Here is a 19,836-nt window from a genome sequence, read left to right as displayed (position 1 = left end):
ACATTATCAGTCCTGAACTAAAGTCTTACGTTATTAGTCAGCTGCTCGATTCAGTTCTGGGTCCATAGGTGTTTTTAGAGAAGAGATTCAGAGATGCTACAACTGAAAAAGAAACTGGAGTGAGGAGCTCCGCCCATCTCTCTTTGCAAATTGCTGGCCTTCCTCCCATTCCGAAATTCTAAAGATGCTAACACCTGCGAAATTGTTTTTCTCAGTTTTTCACAATTCCGGATATTTAATCCAAGTAAAAATTCCCTGTCTTAGGTCAGTTAGAATCATCCACTTCATTTTAAGAATTTGAAATGTCAGAATAATAGTAGAGAGAATGTTTAATTTCAGCTTTTATTTCTTTCTTTCATCACATTCACAGTGGGTCAGAAGTTTACATACACTCAATTAGTATTTGGTAGCACTGCCTTTAACGTTTCGGGTAGCCTTCCACAGGCGTCCCACAATAAGTTGGGTGAATTTTGGCCCATTCCTCCTGACAGAGCTGGTGTAACTGAGTTAGGTTTGTAGGCCTCCTTGCTCACACGCTTTTTCAGTTCTGCCAATACATTTTCTTTGAGATTGAGGTCGAGGCTTTGTGATGGCCACTCCAATACCTTGAATATGTTTAAGCCATTTTTCCACAACTATGGAAGTATGCTTGGGGTCATTGTCCATTTGGAAGACCCATTTGCAACCAAACTTTAACTTCTTGACTGATGTCTTGAGATGTTCAATATGTCCACATAATTGTCCTCCCTCATGATGCCATCTATTTTGTGAAGTGCAGCAAAGCACCCCCACAACATGATGCTGCCAACCCTGTGCTTCACGGTTGGGATGGTGTTCTTCATCTTGCAAGCCTCCCCCTTTTTCCTCAAAAAATAACGACCAAATCAAATCAAAACAAATTATAAAGCCCTTCTTACATCAGCTGATATCTCAAAGTGCTGTACAGAAACCCAGCCTAAAACCCCAAACAGCAAGAAGCGTGGTGGCTAGGAAAAACTCACTAGAAAGGCCAGAACCTAGAAAGAAACCTAGAGAGGAACCAGGCTATGAGGGGTGGACAGTCCTCTTCTGGCTGTTTCGGTTGGAGATTATAACAGAACTTGGCCAAGATGTTCAAATGTTCATAGATGACCAGCAGGGTCAAATAATAATAATCACAGTGGATGTCGAGGGTGCAACAGGTCAGCACCTCAGGAGTTAATGTCAGTTGGATTTTCATAGCCGATCGTTCAATGTATCATTATGGCCAAACAGTTCTATTTTTGTTTCATCAGACCAGAGGACAAAAAAAAGTATGAGTGAGTCTGTAGTAGTCTGGCTTTTCTATGGCAGTTTTGGAGCAGTGGCTTCTTCCTTGCTGAGCGGCCTTTCAGGTTATATCGATATAGGACTCATTTTACTGTGCATATAGACACTTTTGTACCTGTTTCCTGCAGCATCTTCACAATGTCCTTTGCTGTTGTTCTGGGATTAATTTGAACCTTTCGCACCAAAGTACGTTCATCTCTAGGAGACAACACGTCTCCTTCCTGTGTGGTATGATGGCTGCGTGGTCCCATGGTGTTTGTACTTGCGTACTATTGTTTGTACAGATGAACGTGGTACCTTCAGGTGTTTGGAAATTGCTCCCAAAGATGAACCAGACTTGTGGAGGTCTACAATTTTTTATGAGGTCTTGGCTGATTTCTTTGGATTTTCCCATGATGTCATGCAAAGAGGCACTGAGTTTGAAGGTAGGCTTTGAAATACATCCACAGGTACACCTCCAATTGGCTCAAATGATGTCAATTAGCCTATCAGAAGCTTCTAAAGCCATGACATACTTTTCTGGAATTTTCCAAGCTGTTTAAAGGCACAGTCAACTTAGTGTATGTAAACTTCTGACTAACTGGTATTGTGATACAGTGAATTATTAGTGAAATAACCTGTCAGTAAACAATTGTTGGAAAAATTACTTGTGTCATGCACAAAGTAGATGCCCAACCAACTTGCCAAAACTACACAGCTCAAAAAAATAAAGGGAACACTAAAATATCACATCCTAGATCTGAATGAAATATTCTTATTAAATACTTTTTTCTTTACATAGTTGAATGTGCTGACAACAAAATCACACAAAAATTATCAATGGAAATCAAATGTATCAACCCATGGAGGTCTGGATTTGGAGTGACACTCAAAATTAAACTGGAAAACCACACTACAGGCTGATCCAACTTTGATGTAATGTCCTTAAAACAAGTCAAAATGAGGCTCAGTAGTGTGTGTGGCCTCCACGTGCCTGGATGACCTCCCTACAACACCTGGGCATGCTCCTGATGAGGTGGCAGATCAATGCCTTCCTCTTGCAGGAACTGCTGACACACTCCAGCCACATGAGGTCTAGCATTGTCTTTCATTAGGAGGAACCCAGGGCCAACCGCACCAGCATATGGTCTCACAAGTGGTCTGCGGATCTCATCTCGGTATCTAATGGCAGTCAGGCTACCTCTGGCGAGCACATGGAGAGCTGTGCGGCCCCCCAAAGAAATGCCACCCCACACCATGACTGACCCACCGCCAAACCGGTCATGCTGGAGGATGTTGCAGGCAGCAGAACGTTCGCCATGGTGTCTCCAGACTCTGTCACGTCTGTCACATGCTCAGTGTGAACCTGCTTTCATCTGTGAAGAGCACAGGGCGCCAGTGGCGAATTTGCCAATCTTGGTGTTCTCTGGCAAATGCCAAACGTCCTGCACGGTGTTGGGCTGTAAGCACAACCCCCACCTGTGGATGTCAGGCCCTCATACCACCCTCATGGAGTCTGTTTCTGACCGTTTGAGCAGACACATGCACATTTGTGGCCTGCTGGAGGTCATTTTGCAGGGCTCTGCCAGTGCTCCTCCTGCTCCTCCTTGCACAAAGGCAGAGGTAGCGGTCCTGCTGCTGGGTTGTTGCCCTCCTACGGCCTCCTCCACGTCTCCTGATATACTGGCCTGTCTCCTGGTAGCGCCTCCATGCTCTGGACACTACGCTGACAGACACAGCAAACCTTCTTGCCACAGCTCGCATTGATGTGCCATTCTGGATGAACTGCAATACCTGAGCCACTTGTGTGGGTTGTAGACTCCGTCTCATGCTATCACTAGAGTGAAAGCACCGACAGCATTCAAAAGTGACCAAAACATCAGCCAGGAAGCATAGGAACTGAGAAGTGGTCTGTGGTTACCACCTGCAGAACCACTCCTTTATTGGGGGTGTCTTCCTAATTGCTCATCATTTCCAGCTGTTGTCTATTCCATTTGCACAACAGCATGTGAAATGTATTGTCAATCAGTGTTGCTTCCTAAGTGGACAGTTTGATTTCACAGAAGTGTGATTGACTTAAAGTTACATTGTGTTGTTTAAGTGTTCCCTTTATTTTTTTGAGCAGTGTATATTTTGTTAATAGTTTTAAAGACTCAACCTAAGTGTTTGTAAACTTCCGACTTCAACTGTATGTGCTCAGCTTCATTATCATTGCACATAATGGATATTATCTTTGATTGACTGTGACTGATAGACAGGCCTATCGTTTTTTTCTCTAGAAAGCAGAAATGAACACAAGCCAGCGAGCAAAGCGAGACACCTTCCCTCCCCCTGAATACCCTCACTCCCTAATATGTTGCCAAGGCAGATCAGAGGAGTGTGTTGATGACTAACCACTCGGTATAGTGAGAGTGTGTTACGTCAACAACAAAAAACACTCTCTCCTGGTCTCCCATGAGGCCTCCTCTCCCTCTCTCTCCACTCATCCTCCATACAGTGGCGATGTAAGTAGTGCACTGCCTGCCTTCCTCAGGCCAGGCCAGGGGCTAGCAGCTACACCAGCTTTACCTTGTCCCTTAGAGGAATCAGCAGCGTCCATTTTAGAGAGAGATTAACAACACACCACAGTACCTCATGCACTCTGACTCACTCACTGGCTCTCCCTCAAAGAACAGAGAGGGAGACTAGTTAAGTCATTGTCCTTTCATGGCTTTAGTTATCTCATGTGGCTTTGTGTGTGTTTTGTAATAGGTTCTGAGAAGCTGTTTTAGTTATCTTCTAGATTCCAAGTATTGGATGTTCCACAGGGTTGTGGTGAGGGAATGATGTTTTGGATTCATGTGGACAGATCATGTTTGAGCCTGGTCTGTGGCATGTGATGGGGTGGGACTGGTTCTATTGGAACTGAATTCGCTACAGTAAACCCATGATCTTGTTTTCCATATAAACCAATTTACTGTAAGGGCCTGTCCCCTTATCACCCACCCTCAATTCCCTACTTACACCTTTGAATGGCTAGCAGAAGAACCCTGTATACCAAATTGATGCCGTGATATTCCATAGATTTATGTAATCAAGAAATTAAACAAGAATGTGATGATTTATTTAGGTTGTTTTTCAACCAAAATACACAAACACAATTTAAAAGGCATGTGATGTTAGCATGCACAAACCATTAAGCCTCTCTCATGGTGCTAGCTTTTCAATATTCTCCCTAAATTATTGCCTTTCAACGCCATGTTTCTGGTGTCGGTAGGCAGCGATAGGCATCAGATACCTTGTCCTGTTAATAGTAATGTGTTCAGCTGTTTCACTCTCCAGCCAGAGACCCTCTCTTTTCTAAAAACCTGATAAATGATCACTTAACTTAGGTTGGTTGTATTCGTCTTTTGTGTATGGACTGTACATTAGTTTTGAAAACTATAATGGCACAAACATAATGTGCTTTTGACTGTTTTAATAAAGTCTGAGCCAATGTGTGCGTTTGTGTGTGTGTCTTTGTGCAATATTAATGTGTAATTGCTTGTAACAAATTACTTAAAATGCTTTAATATATCTGCCATAGCCCTGATGTATGCCACTGGGAAATCTGAGCTCTAGAATACTAATTATTCTATCTCTCTATTTCTCTCACGCTCTCTTCACTTTCTCTTTTTCCCTCTCCCTCTCTCTCTCTTGCTCTCTCTCTCGCACGCTCCATTTTTCTCTCTCTCACTCTCTCTCCCCTCTCTCTCTCCTTCTCCCTCTCTTTCGCTCTCTCTCCCTATCCCTCTTTCTCTCCCTCTCCCTCTCCCTCTCCCTCTCCTTTCTCTTGCACTCTCTGCTAAAAGAAGACTGGCGTCCACTCTAAGAGTCCCAGTGAGGAGCATGTGGTGAGGGCCATGTCTCTGGAGATGGAGAAGAGTGTCACTAAGTTGATGTACGACTTCCAGAGGAACTCTACTTCTGACGACGACTCAGGCTGCGCGCTGGAGGAATACGCCTGGGTGCCCCCTGGCCTCAGCCCTGAACAGGTACACTACCCACCTCTCTGTTACGCCTTCTTTTGTACCCCCGTTTTCCCATTCTCTTACACTGCTGACTATACCCCTCGGTCTCAGCCCTGAACAGGTACACAACCGAATTCTGACTTTCTGTTACATCTTTATCCCAACTACCCACTAATCTAGCCATGCACATGCCTCTTCAAGTCTCCTGTGTCCTACCACAGTTTTCTGAACCCTGGCTGAAACAAATTGAACTGTATTTGTCACAACAGTCCAATTATTTGTAGCTGGATTCATTGATTGGTAAACGAGCAGCTGAACTGATGATTAATTAATTTTCAATCCCCTCGATTCATGCGCTGAGTGCCACGTGTGGTTTGAGGAGAGAAGGATAGAGGAGAAAAAGACAGAAAATGACCAAACTGAAGATGGGCTGGAGGATAATCTGTGGAATGCATTGTCTGAAGAACATGAAATATGAAATATGAAAGTAATGAAATTATGGTTGTATTTTGTGTTTTGTGGGCGGCAGGTAGCCTAGTGGTTTGAGCATTTGGCCAGTAACCGAAAGGTTGTTGGATCGAAACCCATGATCAATAGATTGATCTGCTCCTGAACAAGGCAGTTAACCCATTGTTCCCCGATAAGGCCTTCATTGTAAATAAGAATTTGTTCTTAACTGTCTCGCCTGGTTAAATAAAGGTAAAAAAAAAAAAAAGATTTCAGTGGTCTATAATTCTTTGTTACTTTTATATTTTTTATTTAAAGTTTTTAAATTCAAACCGCATTGTTGGTTAAGTGCTTGTAAGTAAGCATTTCACTGTAACCTGTTGTATTTGTGCGGTGTGACAAATAACATTTGATTTGATTTGATTGAAAATAGTCAGTTTAGATAATTTTTAACTATAACATGTATTTTTTGGACCTGTCTAAAGCATTCAACACAGTAGATACCTCATTACTTATTCAGAGGCTTTCATCAATTGGTCTGAACCTGTAACGGCTGTCTCTGTCTCCTCTGACAAGGAGGAGTAGTAAGGATCGGAGGACCAATGCGCAGCATGGTACGTGTTCATGCTCTTTATTAAACCAAGCGAACACTGAAACAAAACAATAAACGACACGTGAAATAACAAACCGAAACAGTTCCATGTGGAACACACAACCACAGAAAATAAACACCCACAAAACACAAGTGGGAAAAGGCTACCTAAGTGTGATTCTCAATCAGAGACAACTAACGACACCTGCCTCTGATTGAGAACCATACCAGCAAACAACGCAAACACAACATAGAAAACGGAACATAGACAACCCACCCAACTCACCCAACGCCTTGACCATACTAAAACAAAGACAAAATAAAAGAACTAAGGTCAGAACGTGACAGTACCCCCCCCCAAAGGTGCGGACTCCAGCCGCAAAACCTAAACCTGTAGGGGAGGGTCTCGGTGGGTGTCTGTCCGCGGTGGCGGCTCTGGCGCGGGACGTGGACCCCACTCCACCATAGTCCTTCTCCGCCTATTTTACTCGCCTCTGTGGCCTCTTTAACGCGGCGACCCTCGCCGCCAACCTCGGACTGGGGACCCAAACCATAGGTCCCCAATGGATGGGAGATTCCGGCAGCACCGGACGGACGAGAGATTCCGGCAGCACCGGACAGGCGGGAGACTCCGGCAGCCCCGGAGTGAAGGGCGATTCTGGCAGTTCCTGGCTGACGGACGGCTCTGGCAGCTCCTGGCTGACTGACGGCTCTGGCAGCTCCTGGCTGACTGACGGCTCTGGCAGCTCCTGGCTGACTGACGGCTCTGGCAGCTCCTGGCTGACTGACGACTCTGGCAGCTCCTGGTTGACTGACGGCTCTGGCAGCTCCTGGCTGACTGATGGCTCTGGCAGCTCCTGGTTGACTGACGGCTCTGGCAGCTCAGGACAAATGGGCGACTCTGGCAGCTCTGGACAGATGGGAGACTCTGGCAGCTCAGGACAGAAGGAAGACTCTGGCAGCTCAGGACAGACGGGCGACTCTGGCAGCTCAGGACAGACGGGAGACTCTGGCAGCCCTGGGCAGGAGGAAGACTCTGGCAGCACTGGACAGGCAGGAGCACCTATAGGGAGGAGACGGAGAGACAGCCTGGTGCGGGGGGCTGCCACCGGAGGGCTGGTGCGTGGAGGTGGCACCGGATAGACCAGACCGTGAAGGCACACTGGAGCGCTCGAGCACCGAGCCTGCCCAACCTTACCTGGTTAAATGCTCCCCGTAGCCAGGCCAGTGCGGCGAGGTGGTATGGCCCGTACTGGGCTGTGCTGGCGAACCGGGGACACCATGCGTAAGGCTGGTTCCATGTACCCCGGCCCGAGGAGACGTACGGTCCACCTCTCTCCACGGTAAGCACGGGGAGTTGACTCAGGTCTCCTACCTGACTTAGCCACACTCCCCGTGTGCTCCCCCGAAGACATTTTTGGGGCTGCCTCTCGGGCTTCCAGCCGCGCTGCCGTGCTGCTTCCTCATACCACCGCTTCTCGCCTTTTGCTGCCTCCAGCTCTGCCTTGGGGCGGCGATATTCCCCAGCCTGTGCCCAGGGTCCCTTGCCGTCCAAAATCTCCTCCCATGTCCAGGAGTCTTGCGATTTCGTCCGCTGCCCGTTACCACGCTGCCTGGTCCTTGGTTGGTGGGTGATTCTGTAACAGCTGTCTTCTTCCTCTTCCTCCTCTCCTCTGACGAGGAGGAGTAGTAAGGATCGGAGGACCAATGCGCAGCGTTGAATGTGTTCATGCTCTTTATTAAACCAAACAAACACTGAAACAAAACGATAAACGACACGTGAAATAACTAACCGAAACAGTTCCGTGTGGAACACACAGACACAGAAAATAAACACCCACGAAACACAAGTGGGAAAAGGCTACCTAAGTATGATTCTCAATCAGAGACAACTAACGACACCTGCCTCTGATTGAGAACCATACCAGGCCAAACGCAAACGGAACATAGACAACCCACCCAACTCACGCCCTGACGATACTAAAACAAAGACATAATAAAATAACTAAGGTCAGAACGTGACAGAACCAGGCAACATGTAGATGGTTTGAAAAATAAATTAAGGACAGAACACCTAACAAAGGGTGTTTCACAGGGATCGGTTCTTGGTACGGTTCTTTTCACTATTTACATGAAAGGGGAAAGGGGGCTACCTAGTCAGCTGTACAACTGAATGCCTTCAACTGAAATGTGTCTCGCACATTCAACCCCTCTGAATCAGAGAGGTGCGGTGGGCTGCCTTAATCGACATCAACGTCTTCAGCGCCCCAGGAACAGTGGGTTAACTGCCTTGCTAATGGGCAGAAAAACAGATGTTTACCTTGTCAGCTCGGGGATTCTATCCAGCAACCTTCCAAACAATATTGGTTTACTGTATCTGTAATAATTCAAACTTTCATCTGTTTGCAGATGACACCGTGGTGTATGCTATTGCCCCCACAGCTGACCAGGCTCTGTCAGAGCTTCAATCTGCCTTTATTGTAATTGTCTCAAATCCCTTCCTGTTGAACGTGGAACCAGGGAGAGTTTGGTTTGTTGTTTTGGAAAGTTTGTTGTTTTGAAAGTGTATTGGAAAGTTTCTTAGTAGCTAGAAAACTTTTGAGTTTGGATCATGGGATGCCAAGGCTGGCATCCAAGGCTGGGTCTGAGGAGCTATTTGGCGAAGAATGATAGGCTAGCTAGATACCTATCATACTAGCAGCCCCTGACTGCAGCCCACAACGCGGTTATTCATTGTGGCTGGGACCGCGGATTGTCCGGGATTGTGGCTGTCTAGATCCCTGCTATTTGTTGTTGTTTTCAATCTTCCTTGTGACCTGCCCTGTCTGGAACTGTGAGGAGTACATGGTTTACAGCTACCATGACAAATACCAAAGCCGATGGGAGTACCATTGAGGACAGTGGTGTTTCTCTATCACAGTTGAAGGATATTTTAAACAAACACAAAGAGTTCTGTAAGCAGAAAATAGCTTCAAGTATTTTGTCCAAATACTGGTGGATTCAACTAATAAAAGAATGGACGACCTGACCAGAGAGGTCCATGATCTGAAGGACAGTTTGCAGGTCTCCCAGGGTCAGCTCAATGAGTTGAAACAGGAAAACGTCAAGATGACAGCAATCTGTAAGTCATTGAGAGAGGACATCAGTTCTGTGTGTGAATCCATGATAAATAACAATGATGGAGAAATCAGATCGCAACAACAAGGTTGTGGACAGAATTGCAGAATCTCCACATGAGACCTGAACGTAGTCGGAGGACAAAGTGAGGGAAATGATCTCTGAGAAATTGAAGATGGACCACAGGAAGATTGAGGTGGAGAGCGTCCATAGGATAGTGGTAAAGTTCCTGAGGTTCAAGGAGAAGGTAGCTGTTCTGGAAAGAGCCAAGAACTTGACAGGAACATATATATTCCTCAACAAGGACTATCGTGAAGCTGTGCACCAAAAGATGAAATAACTTATCCCTGCCATGAAAGCTGCCAGAGCATATGGGGACATTACTTACATCCACTATGATAGGCTCATTGTCCACTCTCCCTCCCAGAAGCCTGGAAGGGATGAGAGCCAAACCTATGGGTTCATAGCTTCAACCCTGCAGCACACACACACATACACCAATTGATTAATGGACTGCTGAATATATATATTTTTCTCTTACTTTTCCATATTATCTCTATCTCTGATAAGCTACCCAAGGAAAGGTCTGAAAATAGCCCATATTAATATACTGTATGTAGCCTTAGAAATAAGGTTCATGAAATTAATAACTTGCTAACATCAGATAACATTCATATACTACCCTTTATGAGACTCACTTAGATAATTAATTTGATGATACAGCAGTAGCAGTACAAGGATATGACATCTATAGAAGAGACCGAAGTGCTTATGGGGGAGGTGCTGCTGTGTATATTCAGAGCCATATCCCTGTAATGCTTAGAGAAGATCTTATGTCAAGTGTTATTGAAGTGTTGTGGTTGCAGGTTCACTTGGCACATTGTTAGTTGAGAAATGTAAAGCCTTTTCTTTTGGAGTGTCGCTATAGGCCACCAAGTGCTAACAGTCAGTATCTAGATAATATGTGTGACATGCTTGATGAATGAATGAATGAAATCACCAGTTGGCAACCTTATGGGATTAATTAACAGAAATCAACAATCACTGTTGTAATCAAATCAAATTGTATTTGTCACCCCTGAATACAACAGGTACCTTACAGTGAAATGTTTACTTACAAGCCCTTAAAAACAACAATGCAGTTGTAAGAAAAAAGTGTTTAGAAAGTATTTACTAAAATAAACTGAAGTAAAAAAAAAAAAAAGTAAAGTAAAGTATAGGTAGAATAATGCATGAATAATAAACAGAGTAGCAACAGCGTAAACATGGGGGTGGGGGGGGCAATGCAAATAGCCCAGGTAGCCATTAGATTAGCTGTTCAGCAGTCTATGGCTTGGGGGTAGAAGCTGTTAAGAAGCCTTTTGGACCTATACTTGGCGCTCCAGTACCGCTTGCCTTGCGGTAAAAGAGAGATCAGTCTATGTCTAGGGTGAATGGAGTTTTTGCTCGCACACGCTTTTTCAGTTCTGCTCACACATTTTCTATAGGATTGAGGTCAGGGCTTTGTGATGGCCACCCCAATACCTTGACTTTGTTGTCCTTACGCCATTTTGCCAAAACTTTGGAAGTATGCTTGGGGTCATTGTTGTTGGGGAATAATCAGAATTAGTTGGTAACATAGGTAAGATGTTTTATATTCATCATAACCCACGTCTCATCAGAATGTTATTTTTGTATAATACTGTGGCGGGGTTGCAGTATCTGTTCTATGTCAAGACTAAGTTGCTGGGGCCGGAGAGAGGGCGTGTATCTCTTGGCTCCACAATGTCTGTGTGCCAGTCAGTGTGTCTCTGTGATCTTGTCAAGATAGGATGGATTTGATATATGCCTGTTGATATGGAGGATTGGTTTATGGTTCTGAGTTTGAGAAAATAACATAGTTTAGGAGACAAAGCTGAACAATAAATTATGCCTATGCTTTCTGGCTATGTGTGTGTCTTTGCTATAAAGGATCTCAGTTGAAATGTGTAAGGGACTCTCAGATAATTCATTGATAGACACTGAATTGATCTGAGAGTCACAGGGTTATGATAGAGCTCATATAATTAAAGATGGATTTTGTGATAACTAACTCTGACTTGTGTGTGGTTTGCTCTTATGATTTGGTAAATAGAGGAAATTTCCACGACATTGTCCATTTGGAAGACCCATTTGCTGTAAGGGGTGCGTAACTGGTGGCAGCGAAGTCAGACGCAGGAGAGCAGAACTAGATAATAGCCGGAGCAGTTTAATGGCAAAACCAACGGCATCAAAAATAACAACACATGGGTACAAAACCCGTCGTGCTCCAGACAACATGTGCACAAGCACTTAAAACAAACATTCACGCACAAAGACATGGGGGAAAAAGAGGGCTAAATACACAACACATAGTGAGGGAAATGAAACTAGGTGTGTGGGAAAACAAGACAACACAAATGGAAAATTAATAATGGATCAGCGATGGCTAGAAGACCGGTGAAGTCGACCGCCGAATATCGCCTGAACAAGGAGAGGCATCAACTTCGGTAGAAGTCGTGACAAGTATACCATGAGTAAGTATATCATTTGTATCTACTGAACAAAAATATAAATGCTTTATGCAACAATTTCAAATATTTTACTGATTTACCGTTCATAGGAAATCAGTCTATTAAAGTAAGTTCATTAGGCTCTAATCTATGAATTTCACATGACTGGGAATACAGAAATGCATCTATTGTTCACAGATACCTTAAAAAAAAGGTAGGAAAATCAGTCAGTATCTGCTGTGACCACCATGTGCTTCATGCAGCGCGACACATCCCCTTCACATAGAGTTGATCAGACTGTTGATTGTGGCCTATGGAATATTGTCCCATTCCACTTCAATGGCTGTGCGAAGTTGCTGGATGTTGACGGGAACTGGAACATGCAGTAGTACACGTCGATCCACAGCATCCCAAACATGCTCAATGGGTGAGAATGCAGCCCATAGACGAACTGGGACATTTACAGCTTGCAGGAATTGAGTACAGATCCTTGCGTCATAGGGCCGTGCAATGTCATACTGAAACATGAGGTGATGGCGGCGGATATATGGCACGACAATGGGCCTCAGGATATCGTCAAGGTATCTCTGTGCATTCAAAATGCAGTTGTGTTTGTTGTCCGAAGCTTATGCCTGCCCATACCATAACCCCACCGCCACCATGGGTAACTCTGTTCACAATGTTGACATTAGTAAGCCGCTTGCCCATACAACGCCATACTGCCACACTGTCTGCCATCTGCCAAGTAAGGTTGAAACCAGGGTTCATCCATGTAGAGCACCAGTATGCCAGTTGCCATCGAAGGTGAGCATTTGCCCACTAAAGTCGTTTAGGACGCCAAACTGCAGTCAGGTCAAGACCCTGGTGAGGATGACGACCATGCAGAGGAGCTTCCCTGAGATGGTTTCTGACAGTTTGTGCAAAAATTATTGGGTTGTGAAAACCCACATTCATCAGCTTTCCAGGTGGCTGGTCTCAGACAATCCCAAAGGTAAAGAAAGAAGCTGGATGTGGAGGTCCTGGGCTGGCGTGGTTACACATGGTATGCAGTTTTGAGGCTGGTTGGACGTGGTACCAAATTCTCTGGCAACATCTCTGGTGGACATTCCTGCAGTCAGCATGCCAATCTGTGGCATTGTGTTGTGTGACAAAACTGCACATTTTAGAGTGGCCTTTTATTGTCCCCAGCTTCAATTTTGTTGTTTCTCTATTGTAATTCTGGGAGTGAAAAACAAAATGAAAATCTAGAACCAGAAATAATAAAACTGAGAAACAGAATTTGGAAAAATATAGATTTTATAGGGGCCCCTTACAGTTGTTTATGGACCATTATTTCACCAAGTATATTGACAGAAACATAGTACACTACTGTCATGACTGTCCTGATCAGGTCATGTTACAGGAGACCACAACCCTGCAGATTATCTCTCAACCCCAACGGAGGAGGAGAGATCTAGGGGTCTGAAGATGTGGGGTTTTTATGACCCCTCACACCCCTGGTAAATCTTAGGCCACACAACATTCCTGTGTCCCCTCAATATGGAGAACCAGTCTCAGAACATTAAACATGAAATAAAGGGACTTTGGAACAATGGTTTCCGTCAGCCACAATGGTGGTCATGGCGATAGATGGAATATGAAAATGTATGTCATTTTTGTTTTGTTTTTAAAGGTTAATAGATGACATAATTATGAAAACATTGTAACGTTAACAGTTTACCTAGTATATGTTTGATCTTTATACATTGTACATTGTATGGAAAATGTCCAAATCAAAGAGAATGTTTTGGTAAAGATGAAATGTGAAGTTAGTTGTCTAAAATTGGATTTGAGTCAAATCTAGACCTTGCTCTTAACTTGGTACGCCCAGAGAATTGCCATAAAGGCGGTTACGTCCACTTCTGACCCAAGGCTATAAAACCTGTGAGTGAAGAATTAACATATCAGACTAAGTGACCCAAGCTGCAGCCGAGGTCTAAAAAGTCAACAAACCCAAAACGCAACTCAAGTATGAAGACAAAGAAATATTTTTCTACCCAAGCTACGGATGAGTAGCTGTGTCTAAGCGGGTGAATTCAAGTCGAACCACCTAGCCTCCACTCCCCATCGAATCGTGGTATCTACACTGTTTCATTCCTACGCTGTGAGCTCTGAGCTACAGAGCTGTCTGTCCTCAGAAGAGCCCTTCCAGAGCAAGGGCGAGGGAACAGACTCCTAAGCCAAAAGGACACTGACATCATGAGAACAACCAAAGAGTCATTGAGCAGCCTGAACGGTCCACGCGGAGAATCCACTGAGACCTTCCCCACGTAATTACATCATTATATTCTGACCCAAAAGAGCGGCAGTTTGGGGCGAGGCTAGGGTTAGAATAAGCATAGCTGACAAATTCACCCAAATGTATATTTCTCTCGTGTACTTTCTCTTTTTCTCTCTCTTTTAAATCCCCATTTTGGGTAACATGCCCCATAGTGTGTTGGCCCGTTATATTAAGTTCTAATCAATAGCCTAGAATGTGTTTTTGTGTATGTATATCTTTTATCATCATTTTAGCTTTCTAGTAAATAAATACTCAACTAAGATTGGTGTGGTACGAACTCATTGGTGAAACCCGGGTCCGTGCAGATTCCAGGATTATGAGACGTTCAGAACAAGACTGTAGAGGTAACTGGTTAATTAATGGCTGTTGTAAAAATCTATATTCTGATATTCTTTGAGTTAATTTGGGAAATATAAACTCAATAAAACTAATTTTCCCATGGTGCCCCAAGTTAATGAGTTAATAATTGCTTGGTTCAGTTAATCACGGAATTAGAAACCTTTAATCATTCGATGAGCAACAGTCGTCACATTAACTAATACAACGTCACGACACTACTTTCTTTCTCTTGTAAACTAAAGACCCGGGGTGGAGATGAGAAGAGAAGGAAGTACCTATTTGAAAGTTAGAAAAAAATTACTAGCTCGTAATTTTTTTTTAAGTAGCTCTCATTCTAGGAACGGTTGGAGACCCCTGCTCTAGGGCAATTCAGGTAGATGTTATAGAGGGCTGAAGAATGTGTTTTGTTTTTCATGTTTTGTGTTTGCTTTCCATGTATTGTGTAATTGATGTGTACAGTATATACTGTAGCTATGTAAAGTGTAATTGTTGTTTATTGATGTGTTCATGCAGGGCTCATATGCAAAAGAGACCATGGTCTCAGCATGGATCCCTGGCTATATAATGGTTAAATCAAATATGCTGTTTATGCTGTTTGTTGGATTGCAATGTTTTTATTCGATCAGGAACAAAATTGGAACAAACTAAAGCATAAACTTCAAGCACAGAGAGAAAATAGCACAGACATAAACGTTCCTTGTACTTTCCATGGACGGGAGCTGTCCATATGATGGAGAAATTAGTTCCGTGTTTGTTCTCAGGTCGATCAGGCTGAAGTTAAAACTCCTGTCTCCACAGTAAAGTGCTGTACCTCCCGCCCTTGCTCGCTCTCTCCCTCGCTCGCTCCCGGGGCTCTGTTAATAGATGACAGGTATTGCTGATGATAGTTATTTTCTCTAGTCAGCCATCTTGACAGGATGCTGATGGAAGCTGTGGCCTTTCTCTGAACCGACAGGAGATGAATGAAATCAAGACAACTTAGTTTGGCGTCTACTGTTGCCTAAGTGACTGTTTTCTACAAGATTGGAGATTCTTAGTGTTTTGGTGCAATGCTAGCCCACATGAAAAATACTATAGTATTCTATGGTATAAATACTCTAGTATTGCTATATTTATATACTATAGTATTCACTGCAGGGTTATTTCGGACTCTACTGTAGTATTTACAGTGTTTTTACGGACATGACTGTAGTATACTGTAGTATTTACTGCAGTGTTTTGGGGGACATTAGTGTATTAAACTGTTGTATTTACGGTAGTGTTTTTGCAGACATGACTGCTGTCGTGTCTGCACTTAAGTGATATTACATGCTACTCTATAAAATACTTTCTCTGTAATTAATATTACCTGATTGAGCTAATCATGTAAATGTAATTAACTAGAAAGTCGGGGCACCACAAAATAATATTTATGGAGCAGTTATCCTCCGAATAAACTCTTAAAGACCTAGTAATATTTTACATCAATAGCAGTCAATATCAATCGTCACCTTATTTCAGTCTCATCTGAAAGTTGTAAATTCTTGGTTATCTTCACGAACCCTGGCTAACAAGTTGAATCAGCAATACAAAATTGGGTTTAATTATTTATTTACTAAATGGGGAAGGGAATGGGTGAGGTATATGCAAACTGAATACTGTAGTATTACTATAGTTTTTTGCAGACACTGTAGTGTGGAAATACTGTAGTATTTACACAGTGTTTTTTGGAGATAATACTGTATTATTTACTGAAGTATTCTACAGTAAAGATGCTATAGTAAGGGCTACACATGATCGAGGGATAGTACAGCATGTATTATAGTATACTACACAGTTCTATATTAAGCACTACATGATCGATGGACACTACAGTGTGTAGTATAGTATTTTACAATATACTACAAAATTATATAGTAAGTACTACACATGATCGAGGGATACTATAGTGTGGAGTACAGCATTCTACATTATAAATTGGGAAGTTCGATTGGCTAACAGCCATGGTATACCACGGGTATGACAAAACATTTATTTTTACTGCTCTAAATACATTGGTAATCAGTTTATACTAGCAATAAGGCACCACGGAGGTTTGTGGTATATGGCCAATATATCACGGCGATGCGAAGTGCCTAAGAACCGCCCTTAGCTGTGGTATGTTGTCCATATACCACACTCCCTTGTGCCTTATTGCTTAAGTATAATACAGTTTACTACAGAATTCTATAGTAAGTACTGAAGAATTCTATGGCAAACTGTACATGTTTTTCTTGTGGGAGGTGTGAGCCACAAGATGATTTTAGTTTAAATCTGCTCTGTATGTGTCAAGGATTATGTTGCAAATCATTATAATAATACGATCAGATCATTGTGTTCTTGGAGAATAATTACCTGAAGCGTTTCCCCTCCATTTCATCAAGTGACTTTAGCTCAACAAGTTTAACTGAATGCCTGAAATTACTTTGATTGTCGCCTACAGTAAAGTCATAGATACCATAGATACAGTACCAGCCAAAGGTTTGGACACACCTACTCATTCAAAGGGTTTTTCATTATTTTTCTTTATTTTCTACATTGTAGAATAATAGTGAAGACATCAAAACTATGAAATAACACATATGGAATCATGTAAAAACCAAAAAACTATTAATAAACAAATCAAAATATATTTTAGATTTTAGATTCTTCACTGTAGCCACCCTTTGGCTTGATGACAGCTTTGCACACGCTTGGCATTCTGTCAACCAGCTATCTCTAACCAGTACCTACCCCCGCACACTGACTTGGTACCGGTACCCACAAGCATCGCTATTGTTATGTTATTGTGTTACTTTTCATTTAAAAAAAATATGTTTTCTTAACTGTTCTTGAACTGCACTGTTGGTTAAGGGCTTTGCAAGTAAGCATTTCACGGTAAAGTCTACACTTGTTGTATTCGGCGCATTTGATTTGATCAGTCAGCTATTGAAAGAGAACATTGCTCTCCATGGCTGCATCTGCAGCAGTGCCACAGGATCCTTTGTCCCAGACACTCAAGGTTCCAGCCATTGTTCTCAAGAATAAGGCTGATGGAAGACAGACCAGTAACCAACACAGCAGAATATGAAGCCCATCATCAATTCATTAGAAACAGCAGCTTTCAGGTTAATCTGGGAGGGCTCTTTAAAACTCAAGGTATGCTTTCAATTGACAGACATTTGACCATTAGAAACCAATTATGTTTTTCTCTTCCATCCAACCTTGTTCTCATGGGGCCGGTTGGGGTCGGCGACATAGATAATGACAGGGATGCACATGTCTTACTTCAGGAAGGGAGGACCACACTAGCCACTCAAATCAAATCACTCATCTATGGTTTGTGTCCCTGTCAGGTGCATCAGTACTACAGTTCTCTACCTGAGGACAGGGTGCCGTATGTGAACAGCCCAGGAGAGAAGCACCGCATCAAACAGCTGATTCACCAGCTGCCCCCGCACGACAACGAGGTGACACATTAGTTTACCTGATACTCTGTGTCTAGTGACTATTGACACATTCACGCAGGTATGGATGATGTGTTTGATTATGATGATGATGGAGTATGTTGATCTGGTTGTCAGGTCCGGTACTGTAACGCGCTGGACAACGAGGAGAAGAGGGAGCTCAAGCTCTTCAGTAACCAGAGGAAAAGGGACAACCTGGGCCGAGGCAATGTCCGCCCTTTCCCACTGTCCGTCAGTGGAGCCATCTGTGAACAGGTACACACTGCTGACACAAAACAATCATCACAGAAATCCTACAGCACAAAGAGCAGACACATAGGGGGTTCCACTAGGTCAGGTATTCCCAAACTGGGGTACGGGGGTACGCGCAATGCTGTCAGGGGGACGCCAAATAAAAATGTGATTCACATATAAAATAACAATTAATAAATATATATAACAATAAGAATTCTTTACATTTTCAAACAGTCCATTTATATTTGCCAACGGGGCTATACATTTGGGTGAGGTTTTCTTCACGCTTGAGTAGCCTCGTTTCACTGCCAAAAATAACATTTAATAATCTACTGTTCAGCGAAATAGCAACACAATGTCAAGTACAGGTAGCTTACTCAAATAATTAACATCCAATCATATTAACCGTTACTCTCTCACAGCTGCTGCTCATTCCGCTTGCTGGAAAATGGATCAATCGTAAAAAAAATAAGTAAGGCCCGCGTCCATAGAGACACATACCAGCTCTACTGGTAGTACTGCTAAGTTGTTCTGCTTCCACGAACACACCCAATGCTAGCATCAGTAATTCTACATTTGTTGTTAGCCCAGCTAGCATAGACACTGACGGTTGTGACTCTGATGCAGCCGAAGAACTGCTGCCCCCATACCCGGGAAAGCACAGAACAACAGACAGAGACATTTGACCATCGAAGAGGCACAAATATGATGAGAAATACATTGATTTGGGGTTCACTTACACTACCGTTCAAAAGTTTGGGATCACTTAGAAATGTCCTTGTTTTTTAAAGAAAAGCACATTTTTTTGTGCATCAAAATAACATCATATTGATCAGAAATACAGTGTAGAAAATTGTTAATGTAAATGACTATTGTAGCTGGAAACGAAAGAGGAGTGAATAGAAAGAGGAGTGGGAGGCCCCGGTGCACAACTGAGCAAGAGGACAAGTACATTAGAGTGTCTAGTTTGCAAAACAGACGACTCACAAGTCCTCAACTGGCAGCTTCATTAAATAGTATCTGCAAAACACCAGTCTCAATGTCAATAGTGAAGAGGCGACTCCTGGATGCTGGCCTACTAGGCAGATTTGCAAAGAAACTCTTGCAAATCACAATTCCAGTGAGTCAGAAGTTTACATACACTAAGTTGACTGTGCCTTTAAACAGCTTGGAAAATTCCAGACAATTATGTCATGGCTTTAGAAGCTTCTGATAGGCTAATTGACATAATTTTTGTAAATTGGAGGTGTACCTGTGGATGTATTTCAAGGCCTGCCTTCAAACTCATTGCCTCTTTGCTTGACATCATGGGAAAATCCCAAAAAATCAGCCAAGACCAAATTTGGTTCATCCTAAAACGTTTGACCCAAGTTACACAATTTTAAGGCAATGCTACCAAATACTAATTGAGTGTATGTAAACTTCTGACCCACTGTGAATGTGATGAAATAAATAAAAGGTGAAATAAATAATTCTCTCTACTATTATTCTGACATTTCACATTCTTAAAATAAAGTGGTGATTCTAACTGACCTAA

At 43.0% G+C, this 19,836-nt stretch overlaps 1 protein-coding gene across 1 annotated transcript in view; it reads left to right on the top strand.

Annotated features, from left to right (window-relative positions):
- The window catches only part of LOC139417216 (prickle-like protein 2), a 102,541-nt gene that overhangs the window by 69,226 nt on the left and 13,479 nt on the right, over positions 1 to 19,836 (top strand). The window contains exons 2-4 of the mRNA XM_071166462.1: positions 5,118 to 5,300; positions 17,955 to 18,068; positions 18,183 to 18,320. Coding sequence (XP_071022563.1) covers positions 5,169 to 5,300; positions 17,955 to 18,068; positions 18,183 to 18,320 — 384 coding nt within the window. The 5' untranslated portion in view covers positions 5,118 to 5,168. The remainder of the gene's footprint in view (positions 1 to 5,117; positions 5,301 to 17,954; positions 18,069 to 18,182; positions 18,321 to 19,836) is intronic.

Source organism: Oncorhynchus clarkii, chromosome 9 (genome assembly GCF_045791955.1).
Source record: "Oncorhynchus clarkii lewisi isolate Uvic-CL-2024 chromosome 9, UVic_Ocla_1.0, whole genome shotgun sequence".
In the NCBI taxonomy this organism is placed as follows: domain Eukaryota; kingdom Metazoa; phylum Chordata; class Actinopteri; order Salmoniformes; family Salmonidae; genus Oncorhynchus; species Oncorhynchus clarkii.
This window is presented reverse-complemented; position numbering and strand designations above follow the sequence as displayed.